This window comes from Hemiscyllium ocellatum, chromosome 6, assembly GCF_020745735.1.
Source record: "Hemiscyllium ocellatum isolate sHemOce1 chromosome 6, sHemOce1.pat.X.cur, whole genome shotgun sequence".
Taxonomy (NCBI): Eukaryota; Metazoa; Chordata; class Chondrichthyes; order Orectolobiformes; family Hemiscylliidae; genus Hemiscyllium; species Hemiscyllium ocellatum.
Window position 1 is genome coordinate 30,634,528 of NC_083406.1, and position 12,161 is coordinate 30,646,688.

A 12,161-nucleotide genomic window follows, 5' to 3' on the forward strand; every position below is an offset into this window, starting at 1 on the left:
GTATAGATAGGATTGATGGTAGGAATCTTTTTCCTCAAATGGGGGATTGCAAGACTAGGGCACATGTTTTTAAGGTGACAGGAGAGAGATTTTAAAAAGGCATGAAGGGTAACTGTTTTACATAAAGGGAGGCTGGTGTGTGGAAGAATTTCCTGAAGTCATCATGGATGCAGTCACAGTTATAATATTTTAAAGGTACTTAGATAAGTACATGAATAGGAAAAGTCTGGAGGGATATAGGCCAGGAGCAGGCAGGTGGGACTAGTTTAGTTTGGGAGTATGGTCAGCATGGACTGTTTGGTGTGAAGGGTCTGTTTCTGTGCTGCATGACTCTATGACTAAGTGACAAAGAAGACTGATGAAGGCAGAGCAGGAGGCATTGTCTGGATGAACTTCAACAAGGACCCAAATGATAGACTGGTTGGATGTAGTCCAGAGACAGCTTGAAATTTGGATACAAAACTGCATTGAAGGTAAGAGACAGAGGGATGTGGTGGTGGTTGTCTTTTGGACTGGAGGCCAGTGACTAGCAGTATACCACAAGGATAGGTGCTGGGTGCACTGCTTTTTGTCATTTATATAAATAATTTTGATGTGAATATGAGGAGGAATGGTTCGTAAGCTGGCAAATGACACCAAAATTGGTGGTATAGTGGATGGTGAAGGTGGTAATCTCAGACTACAATGGGACATTGACAGACGGGCTAATGGTGACAGATGGAGTTTAATTTAGATAAATGTGAGTCTTGCATTTTGGTAAGGCAAATCGGGCAGGACTTATACAGTTAATGATAGGGCCCTGGGGAGTGTCGCTGAACAAAGAGACCTGGTAGAGAAGGTTCATAGTTTCTTGAAGGTGGCATCACAGACAGGATAGTTTTGTACACTTGCCTTTATTGATCAGTGTATTGAGAATAGAAGTTGGGATGTCATGATGCAGCTATACGGGACATTGGGGAAGGCCATTTTTGGAATACTGCGTTCAATTCTGGTCTCCCTGCTATAGGAAAGATATTGTTAAACTTGAAACAGTGCAGAAAAGACTTCCAAGGAATTTGCCAGGTTTCAAGCCTCAGGAGATGTTCTCACCTTAAAACTATACCCTCTAATTTTGGATTCCCCTACTCCGGGAAAAGACCTTGGCAATTCACTCTATCCATGCCCCTCACAATTTTACAAATCTGTATAAAGGTCACCACTCAGCCTCAGATTGTTCAGAGTTTAAAACTAGTCATAAATCTAATAGCGCAAGTGAAGAGGCCAGGATCTGTGTGCATACATCACATGGGCAATATTTTTTACAGTTGATTTTTTGTCATAAATTAAACTCCTACTCTTGGTTTTAGGATTATACTCAGCATTTGTTTTCAAGTCGAAACAAAATATTCAGAGGCATCACTTGTCATGTTGTGGCAGTCGTTACACTTGACCAAAATGTCCCACCACGTACATAAGCTTCCACATTACATCTTCCGTAACCACTGCTTTTTCCAGTTCAGTTGTTTTCCCATCTCCCTCCTTTATAATGCATCTGGAGGATTTTCACTGGTAACACATGCAAATCAAGCATGTGCTCTCTGCATAAACTTAACAACATTAATTAGCGCCAGTTCACTGGTCCAGCAAGCAGACTTGCATCACTGAATAACCCAGACTCGATAATGTGTTGAATTCTGGCACTGTCTCCAACAGATGACCAGAAATATGATTCAGTTACTCTGGGCCAGATGTATTCATTCAGCAGATTCTGCAGCTAATATATTGTGACAATAAAAACAATGAGTGAGCACCCTCAACCTTTCTCTGTCACCTTACCACATTCTTTCCATCTTGTGTGTGCAATGTATCAGCTCCCTCAGCCACACAAGATATCAATTCTACAGAATTATCTTGTAAAAGACTGTTGAAACAGTGATTTTCTGACTCATTTACTTTTGTGGCCTGCCCCAAAAAATCTTTACCCTCCCAATTACCATGCTAGGAACCTTATTCACCGAAGGGAAAGCAACTTAATTGCTGAAGAAAATTCAAACTGTATAGAGCTGCTGAACATGCAAATCACAATGAACATTAAAACTTATTTTGTGGCCACAGAAGGCAATAAAACCTTGAAGAATACTTGGAATACAGCTCAGGGAGACGCTGAAAATGCTGATATTTCTTCGGTAATGACTGGTTCGTTCCTCGGTAAATGAAAATCTTTCATAACATGACGGGGTCAACCAAACACAATTATGATCAAGTCAATTCTAAGAAAATCTGGTCCTGGTTGTTGAGAACATAAATATGGAATAATTAATAGGTCTCCACCAGGCACACATTTCCCCAATGTTCACTATGTGCTTTAAATCTTTGAATATTGTGTTTCCTACTGCGATCCACTGTCTGATCTTTAGCACCATTGAAAGTCATGTGTCGAACTGAACAATGTGCAAAACCCTGGCTAAGACTCCATATAAAAATACATTAATTATATGGAAGAACCTCTATGAAAATGAAATTATTTCCGTTTTATCCCTTTTGAACTTAAAAAATACAAATCCTCAGTCACGTTAACTGTGCTGTTCAAATTAAGATTTATGAAGTGTTTATGAACAGTTTATATAAATCTGCTGCTTTATCAGACACACAGCCTTCACAACTATTCCATCCTAGAATTTGCATATCACATCGATAACTCCTCCATTTAAACAAGACCTCAAAACATCTCCACAGCTAAATAACTGTGCATAACAACACAGCAAAAGTCAGAGACAGGCTGGAAAAGATCTATGATTAAAAGCTATACATAAAAATCATTACTGATTGGTTCCATCGAAACATCTTTTGTACTTCAAGTTACTACTCCTAATGTGCTCCCTGGAAAATGCTGAATCCATAACTCAATCAAAATATCCACAAATCTTCTCTGAAGTGAAAGCAGATCTAACCATAGTCTCGTCAAAGCACAAGGACCACTCAAACCGATCCAGATAATACAAGCAAAGGAAGTTACCTCAAAGTACAACGGGATCTTGATCAGATGAGTCAATGGGCCGAGGAGTGGCAAATGGAGTTTAATTCAGATAAATGTGAGGTTCTACATTTTGGAGAGGCAAATCAGAACGGAACTTATGTACTTAATGGTAAGGTCCTGGGAAATGTTGTTGAACAAAGAGACCTCAGAGAACAGGTTCATCGTTCCTTGAAAGTGGAGTCCCACGTCGACAGAATAATTGATAAGGTGTTTGGTATGTTTGCCTTTATTGATCAGAGCACTGAGTGGAAGAGTTGGAGGTCATGTTGCAGCTGTGCAGACATTACTTAAACCACTTTTGGAATACTGTGTGCAACTCTGGTCTCCCTGCTATGGGAAAGATGTTGTGAAAGGTTCAAAAAAGATTTACAAGAATGTTGCAAGGGTTGGAGGTTTTCAGCTATAGAGAGGGGCTCAATAGGCTGGGGCTATTTTCCCTGGAGTGTCAGAGATTGAGGAGTGACCTTATAGAGGTTTGTAAAATCATTAGTGGCATGGATAAGTGAATAGTCAAGGGTGGAACAGTCCAAAACTAAAGGGTATAGATTTAAGGTGACGGGAAAGACTTAAAAGGGACCCAAGGAACAACTTTCTCATGTCAAGGATGATGAGTGTGTGGAATGAGCTGCCAAAGTGGTGGAGTCTAGTACAGTTACAACATTCTCTAGGCATCTGGGTGGGTATATGAATAGGAAAGCTTTAAGAGGGATATGCTACAAATGCTAACAGATGGGTCAAGAGTTATCTACGATACCTGTTCCAGCTTGTTCATACTGACCAAAGGGTCTGTTTCTGCACTGTACTTGTATGACTTAAAAAGCTCAACATCCACATTGCACCCAGCAGCAAGAGTACAATTGGTATTAATCCTACAGTACAAACACTTACATCACAGAAATCCTTCTGGGATGGCATTTCATTCACTACTGCCAGCAAAAGCATCAGTGGAAGCAAAGTAAAATAGAACATAAATCATTCTGTGATTTTGGCTGGCTGAAGTCTCACTTAACTGTCAGAAGAGTCCTATAGTGCAGCAATGTGATTGCTGCATTACAGAGTTATATGAACCTTGTCCTTCTCATCTGTGCAATTTCCCACTGCTGACAGTGTACTGATGGGGTAAATGTAACTTAAACATAGAATAGAGATAATGAATTGTAACACTAATCAGAAAATATAGTGGAAAAGGGGGCGAGATGAAGGCATGGATGGATTTCTGGAAAAGAAGGATTTTAAATTCATATCTTAGGCACAGAGACCTAACCAAAGAAAGACAAGACCTTGTAGTTACATAGCATAATAAAGCACCCTAAGGCATTTCATAGCAGAATTATTAAACAAAATGAACTGTTTTTTGGAGGTGACCAAAATCTTGGTCAAAAAGCTGTGTGTTAAGGACCATCTTTAAAAGGAACATGGAGGTGCAACAGTTTCAAGAGGGTATACCAGACATTATCAAAGTTAAAAGTCACAACAGCAGGTTATGAACAGCAGGTTTATTTTCAGAAGGTTGCTCTTTCATCAGGTAGCTGTGGAGCAGGATCGTAAGACGCAGAATTTATAGCAAAAGATTAGTGTTATGCAACTGAAATGATATATTGAACGAACCTAGATTGCTGTTAAGTCTTTCATCTTTTAGAGTGGGTTGCTGATTTCGGTTCATTAATATATAAATCACAGAATTTTTAAGTTACATTCTTGACATAACTTAAGGTTTTGCTTAAAAAAAGGTGATATCTCAATTCAGACAATGCATTAGAAGATGCGAGGTTAGAGTCTGTCTGTATCTAATTGAGTCAGACGAGTTCTATTTCCCAAATTGGCATTCATAAAACATTACATGGATTGACTGCCTGCAGATTGTACACTTTTTGAGCAAAATAGAGTGTATGTGCAAATATAATTCTGCAAATGCAAATTCACCCCAACGACCTATGTGCATGTGCGTGCATATGAGAGAGAGTGCGCGCGTGAGCGTGAGTGCGAGTGAGATAGTGTGCGCTTGCGCGTGTGGATGCTTGGTAAAGTGTGGGAGTGGGATGGCGTATAAGCCTGTGGGAGGGTGTATATGTGGGTGAGTGTTTGGGGGTGTATGTGTATGTGTTTATGAGAGAGAGTGTATGTATGAGAGGGGGTCTGTGCGAATGTATGAGTAGGTAAGAGCGTGTGTATGTGAGAGAGTCTATAGTGGAGTGAGGTCACCTGTAGTGCGACATGAACCCAAGGTCCCAGTTGAGGGCAGCCTCATGGGCTCTCCCACACACACACACCCATGCACACATCCTCTCACAGGCTTATATGCCATCGTACTCTCACACACTTTACCAAGCACATATAGACATGGTAAAAACAATGACTGCAGATGCTGGAAACCAGATTCTGGATCAGTTGGATGCTGCCTGAACTGCTGTGCTCTTCCAGCACCACTGATCCAGACATACAGACATGACAGAGTGTTCTCTCACACACTCTCTCACGCGCGCGCACACACACACACACACACACACACACACACACACACACACACACACACATATGGGATGAATTTGCATTTGCAGATACATTCGATTTTGCTCAAAAGCACACAATCTGCAGGCAGTCAATCCATGCAATATTTTATTAATTGCTATTTTGGAAATAGAACCAGTCTGACTAGATTGGGATACAGACAGACTCTAACCTCTCACCTTTCATGCATTGTCTGAGCTGAGATATCTCTTAAAAAAAAGCCTTAAGTTATCTCGAGAATGTGACTTAAAGTAGTTTGAGATTTACATATTAATGAACTGAAACCTGTAACCCATTCTAAAAGATGGAAGACTTAACAGCAATCTATGTTTGTTCAATATATCATTTCAGTTGCATGACACTGCAATCTTTCCCTCTAAATTCTGTGTACTGTGGTCCTGTTCCACAGCTACATGAAGGAGCAGCGCTCCAAAAGCTAGTGCTTCCAAACAAACCTGTGGGACTATAACCTGTGTTGTGTGATTTTTAACTCTGTCCACCCCAGTCCAACACTGATATCTCCAAATCAGAGATTACAATATACAGGTTGCAATCTTCTATCAACACGAGAGAGGAGATCATGGGAGATGCTCATCATATTCTTAAATGTCCCAAAAGACACATAATATTCCATGAGGCCAATGTAAACAGATTAAATATTACGTAACAGGATTTGTTTACAGGTTGGAGACAGAAGCTACAAGATGCCAGAATAAAGGACTTGCGTCTGTAAAATGAATTTATGAGTTAATAAATGTTCACAAGCACTTCACAGGAGCACAACCAGACAAATCTTTAGAGCCAAAAAAAGCAATATTAGGACACGTAAATGTAAAGTTAAAGGAGACATAGTCCCAGAGGAGCATAATGCTGCGCTCTCATTAGAGAGATACCTGCTGACGGTTTTACCAGAGGGTCACATATCTCAGACGAGGAGCAAGATTGAACTAGTGGGACCTTCGTGACCTCAAGTTATGTGAGAATTGAACCCTTGCTTTTGGTGTCACTCTGTATCGCAAACCAGCACTCAGCACTTTGCGAATCACCTTAAATTTGTTCCTTCTGTTTATCAAATCCTTCAACTATTGAAAAGACTATTTTTTAAAAAGTTAACTTAAACCCTTAATGACTCTAAATCACATGTATTATGTGTCAAGACCATTTCTTTGTACTTTTCTTTATTTGTGATCGCACACTGAAATGGGAAAAAGATGGTGTTGAAATCAAGGATTGTTAAATAATTGTTGCGCGTTTTAAAAGTAACCTGACTCTCATTCTAAGTGCTGTTTACACAGTTGCTTGATCAAGCAGTAATGCAAGTCTGGATGTAGACAAACGGGGTCCAGGGGGCTTCGTACAAGTGAAGATTCGCCAGTAACAAATGGTTGATAGCCCATGGATCAATCGATAAACTACTGATGGCAAAAACCTCCTGTCTACCAGCAATTGTCTGACTGGCTCCCAGGAAGTGAACAGCTTGGAGGTGTGAATAGTTAAGGCAGAAACCACTGGCCCTTCTCAAGTGCAGGAAGTGTCACTTTTCTCAGTAGCTGAAACTGCCGTCAGCCTTTTTTTCTCCCCAGCAGTTGCTATAAGCTGTGATTTTTAACTAGTTAAAAAAAACTTTAAAAAGGTATGAACTCACCACTGTGTACCTGCTGCAAGCAAGTGTAAGCATCTGGAAAATCAATGAGCAACACATCCTGACAAGCAAAAGGACTGTTCAGAGACCAATGAACTGCCTTCCCAATCTTTCCTCCCTCCCATCATAATCCTGCTTTTGTTTTTTCCTGCTTGTGTGCATGTACGCAACAGAGGAGAGCTTATAAACGTGGAAGTTGATAGATGTGAAGCTGTAAAGGCACAAGTAGTCAGACAACATCTGAGGAACAGGAAAGTCAACGTTTTGGGCTGATACTATCAGGGCTGGGGAAGGGGAGGGGGAGGCAAAGGGAGCCCAGAGGTATACAGAGGGAGGGGGTAGAACTGGGGGAAATGTAGGTGGGATGGTGCTAAGTGAATGCAGGTCGGGGGTATTGTGATTGGATAGGAAGGGTAGAGCAGATAGGTGAGTCAGAAGATGGACCGGTTAAGTCAGGTCAGGGAGGAGAGGACGACAGATGGGGTTGGATATGGGATTAGGCTGGGGATGGAGGGATTTTGAAAATGGTGAAGTGGATTGATTTGTAGTAAGTTTTAATTCTTGCTAATGTACAGAAACCCCATTTGTGCTCTCAATCAAATGGTGTCGAAATTACAGGTAAATCAGGAAATTCTGCATACATTTTAAAATCTTGAACTTGCGATGATGTCTGTGGGAAAAGAGGCACTCAATTTCTACTGCACTCATTGAAGCATAACACACATCTTTAATATGATGCTCTCCCCTCCAAGGGGAACCACCCTAGCTTCGCCTAGTCTAACTTCTAAATGTAATAACTTATTTTCACAATCATTCTCATCCCTTCTGTGGTGTCAAAGCTGTCAGATCCTTCCTAAAGTAACACGTGCCCAAAGGCAACACCATATTCTGATTGACGCTGAACTACTGTTCTCTTGGGCCTCTGAAATGTATGCCACTATGTATGAACCTTACAATCCCCCGTGAATTGCAATTCTATCCTGGACTTTTTAAAAAGCTGTATGCACATTCACTCTCCGCTATGCCACCAATTTTAAAACTGTACCACGTAACCGAAATTGCCTTGCCTCGTTCAATCAAATATGGCTACAAGTATCAAGATTCTTCCCTTCTTTAGAAGGAAATCATGATGGATTCGGTTTCTCTTTCTGCAGATGTAGCCAGACCTAAATTTCTCCAGTACTTGGTTTTTACTACAGATTGAGTGCCCAACGCTTTCTCCTTCTACTCATTTCTTGCCTGTTTCAGGCTTCACTTCCACCAAAAGAACTCCATTTTAAATCTCAATGTGCTTGCTTACAGAAGTCACTCAAATATTTCTTCGTTTAGCACCAATAAGATGAAATCCTGTGATATCTGGCAATCCAGATAATAACACTTGAATTCTGTTCCTGTCACAGACCACTGACTTAATTTCTGAACAAGGTGTCAATGCAAAGAATATAATTTCAGGAGAATTTTTTTTAAACCGAACAAGTGAAAATGTCAAATAAAACATTAAAAATGCTCCAAATAAAAGCCGACTGCAGTCATTAAATCTGATCTGAATTTACCAAATAAACCAGACAGCTCTCCCTATTATTTTTCCCATTATGATTTCCTCATCGATGACATTCGAGCAAATTTATCTTGTACCTTTCTGATTTCAATAGTTAATACCTTTTTAAAAATACAAGATAAGCATTCAAGATTGCACAAGACTAAAACAGAAAATCAACTGTTTTGACATTGGGCAATTTTGAACTACTTTCTGGCAATAATACGCACTTTGGGAATCTTGCTGCTAGGGAAGATGGCACAATAGAAAGGTTACAGCTGTTATATCATGGTGCTTTCCTTTCCTTTCAGGAGTGGATCACTATTATGACCAGCAGTCTATTCAATCCCTTGACTTTTATTCGAAGATGCAGATAGACTTCCAAGAACAATCTGCAAAATCTCTTCAAGCTGTAAAGTTCAACAGCTTTGTTTTATTAATCAGCCTACTCGAATGTGTTATAAGACACCTTCAATGGCCATATCCTTAGGTGGGGCTTAAACCTTTGGCCCAGAAGTAGGGACTTTATCACTGTACCACAAGGCAGTTGAATAATACTGAAAACGTCTGGCAGCTACCTATAGCTGCAGAAACTCTGTACCACTTTGCAACAATTGCCATATGAAATAGTCATTTATGAGGTTGATTGCTAGAAATAATGCCATTTGCTGCCTGGGTAATGACCATAAACTTCTTCAATTTGAACTCTAGTTTTCTTAATCAACACAATTCTTATAAAATTGACAAAAAAAACCCAGATTTTCACATGCTTTTGCCGATAAAACAAAACGAAGTCAACAGAAGCACAGGAGATCATTAATTTCTGCGAGAAGAAAGTTGACTTAATTTTCTCTTAGAACTATAATTGCTTGTAGCCAACAGTTCTGAAGTTACAGGGTGTATTTAGAAATTAATTCTGGATTCTCTGTGCAAAATTTGAACTCCAAAATGAATCAAGGGCCTTTCTACAATTCAACTATGGAATGACAAAATGAGATTTCATTAAATAATCTAGGCAAGCACCACAACAAATGAACTTGCAAGCCAGTTTGTAATTTGATCATTCTAAACATAACTGGCTCGCTAACGTTCTTCAGAAAACAGAATCTACCAATCCCTTCCTCATATGGCCAAACGAACTCCAGTTCTGCACTGCACAATTGTCTTTGAAAACCCTAATGGTTTGGAAATCAAAGAATTCTAACAAAAAATTCCATGAAGCAGTGCAACATCCTGGCAAGATCATAATTTAGAGAAACTGTTTCAAGAAGCATCAGTTTCAAGCAAACAAGTAATAATGAGACAAAGAAGGGTAGAGAATAGCACATTGGCTTAGCCTCAACATTAGCCCTCTCTGGTTACACTAGCCATGCACTGATGCAATATCATACATATTTTACTAACATAAATACACAACCTTAGAACAGTTTGAGTCAAAAATAGTCACTTACCCTGACTGTCCCACTGTAACCTGAACCAATTTTGTATAGTCCATCTTTAGCCAACAGATACAAGAATGAGCCATCACTCTGCAATAGACACCAATCATCTTCATCTGTAAATATCTCCTTAAGAATCCATTTGTGCATTAAAGCTACCTTCTTTATTCCATTAGTGAACCAGTCCTGTATTTGAACTTTTCCAACTAAGACAGCTTGCACGCTCCTTTGGAGAGCATTTAGAATGGTTGGCACCTAAAGATAAGTAATGTTGGCATATTAAGTTGAGAAATCACAAAAATGACGACAATTAACAGCTACAAAGTGAAAAAGCACCTCTGAATAGCAAGCTGCAATAGCTTCATTTTAAGCAAGATGCTTATTACACATTTATCTTGGTAAAATATGTTACACTTATTACAGTTACATTAAACTTCAGTGTACAAAATACATAATTCTATGAAGAGTAAGGACATGAAAGTCCACTTGATTTGCCAACCAAATTCTCCCAATGGCTTTTCCCCTGACATGTAAGAAGAGTTTTATAAAATAGGCATTGTATTTAGCCAACTTTCATACAGGTCAGTTATATGAAAGTCAAATCAGTTTACATCAACATAGTCTTTCAGATTATCTGGATTGAAAAATACTCATTTTCATATAGTACCTTGAACATAAGAAATCATCCCAAAGCCTCTTTAGAGGCCCCATTACACAAAATATGATACTAAGCCAGGGCAGATGATAGAAGATTTTGAAAACAAGGATGAAAATTTTAAAATCAAGGTAGGTCTTGAATTCCTGACTTAAATTATACGATAAATAATATTTTTCCAAGTATTAAGTATAACGCTCTCCAAATGTATGTAATAATTAGACCAAGCAATAGTCAAAGCTCTAATTATACTTGCAGTCTATATTTTTTGTGAAATCTACCAAAAAAAGGTCAGCAAGCAGTACAGTGTTGGTGAAATAGACTTGGTATAAATTAAGCCATGGGCAGCAGAGATTTAAGTCAAGTCAAATTCATGGAAAATACAATATGGGAGCCAAGCCAAGATAGAATTGAAATAATCCAAGTCTTATAGGTAATAAAGGCATGAATGGGGTTTTCAACAAACAAGTTGATGCAGGAACAGAGCCCAGCAATGCAAGGATTTAAATTATGTAGGCTTACTGAAGGCACTCATACACAATAAATAGATCCTAGTATCTTAATATGACACTGCAGTAGCAAACAGTTTGATTCCGGATCAAAGTGAGTGAGCGCATTCATGAATGTATGGGGGATGAAGTTGTGCACACACACAGGGGTGAGTATGTGTTGGCGGTAGGCGAGGGAGGGAAATGAGAAAAGACAAAAGCTAAGGAACAGAGATTCCGGCCAGAACACAAGACACTGGCTTCCCTCTTGCCAATAATAAGTTGCAGCAATTTTGCTTCATCTGGTAGTGGAAATCTGACAATTTTGGGGGGCTATTGCATTGAGACTTATTTGTCCTATTTATCTGTATTAGCAGCTCCTTGATAGTACAGAACTCAACATGTCAACATGTGCTAAAGGTGAGAATGCCAAGAATTTTCTTTGAAGATTAGATTATTTACAGTGTGGAAACAGGCCTTTTGGCCCAACAAGTCCACACTGACCCTCCGAAGAGCAACCCACCCAGACCCATTCCCCAACATTTACCCCTTCACCTAACACTACAGGCAATTTAGCATGGCCAATTCACCTAACTTGCACATTTTTGGACTGAGAGAGGAAACTGGAGCCCTGGAGGAAACCCACACAGACACGGGAACAATGTGCAAACTCCACACAGACAGTTGTCTGAGGCAGGAACTGAACCCGGGTCTCTGGCGCTGTGAGGCAGCAGTGCTAACCACTGTGCCATTGTGGAAAGTTAATTGAACTATTAGTGTTAGGAGAATAATGCATCTTTTCTTTTTGCTTAATTGCCCCTTCATTAAAAGCACGTGGGGTGTAATTTAAACGCCATCCGCAGAGATTTGTACTGT

The 12,161-nt window shown here is 39.6% G+C and overlaps 1 protein-coding gene across 9 annotated transcripts in view; it reads right to left on the reverse strand.

Moving 5' to 3' along the window:
* The window catches only part of mycbp2 (MYC binding protein 2), a 245,305-nt gene that overhangs the window by 175,927 nt on the left and 57,217 nt on the right, over window positions 1-12,161 (reverse strand). For all 9 annotated transcript variants that reach the window (XM_060825911.1, XM_060825914.1, XM_060825918.1 and 6 more), the window contains exon 6: window positions 10,155-10,397. In XM_060825911.1, coding sequence (XP_060681894.1) covers window positions 10,155-10,397 — 243 coding nt within the window. The remainder of the gene's footprint in view (window positions 1-10,154; window positions 10,398-12,161) is intronic.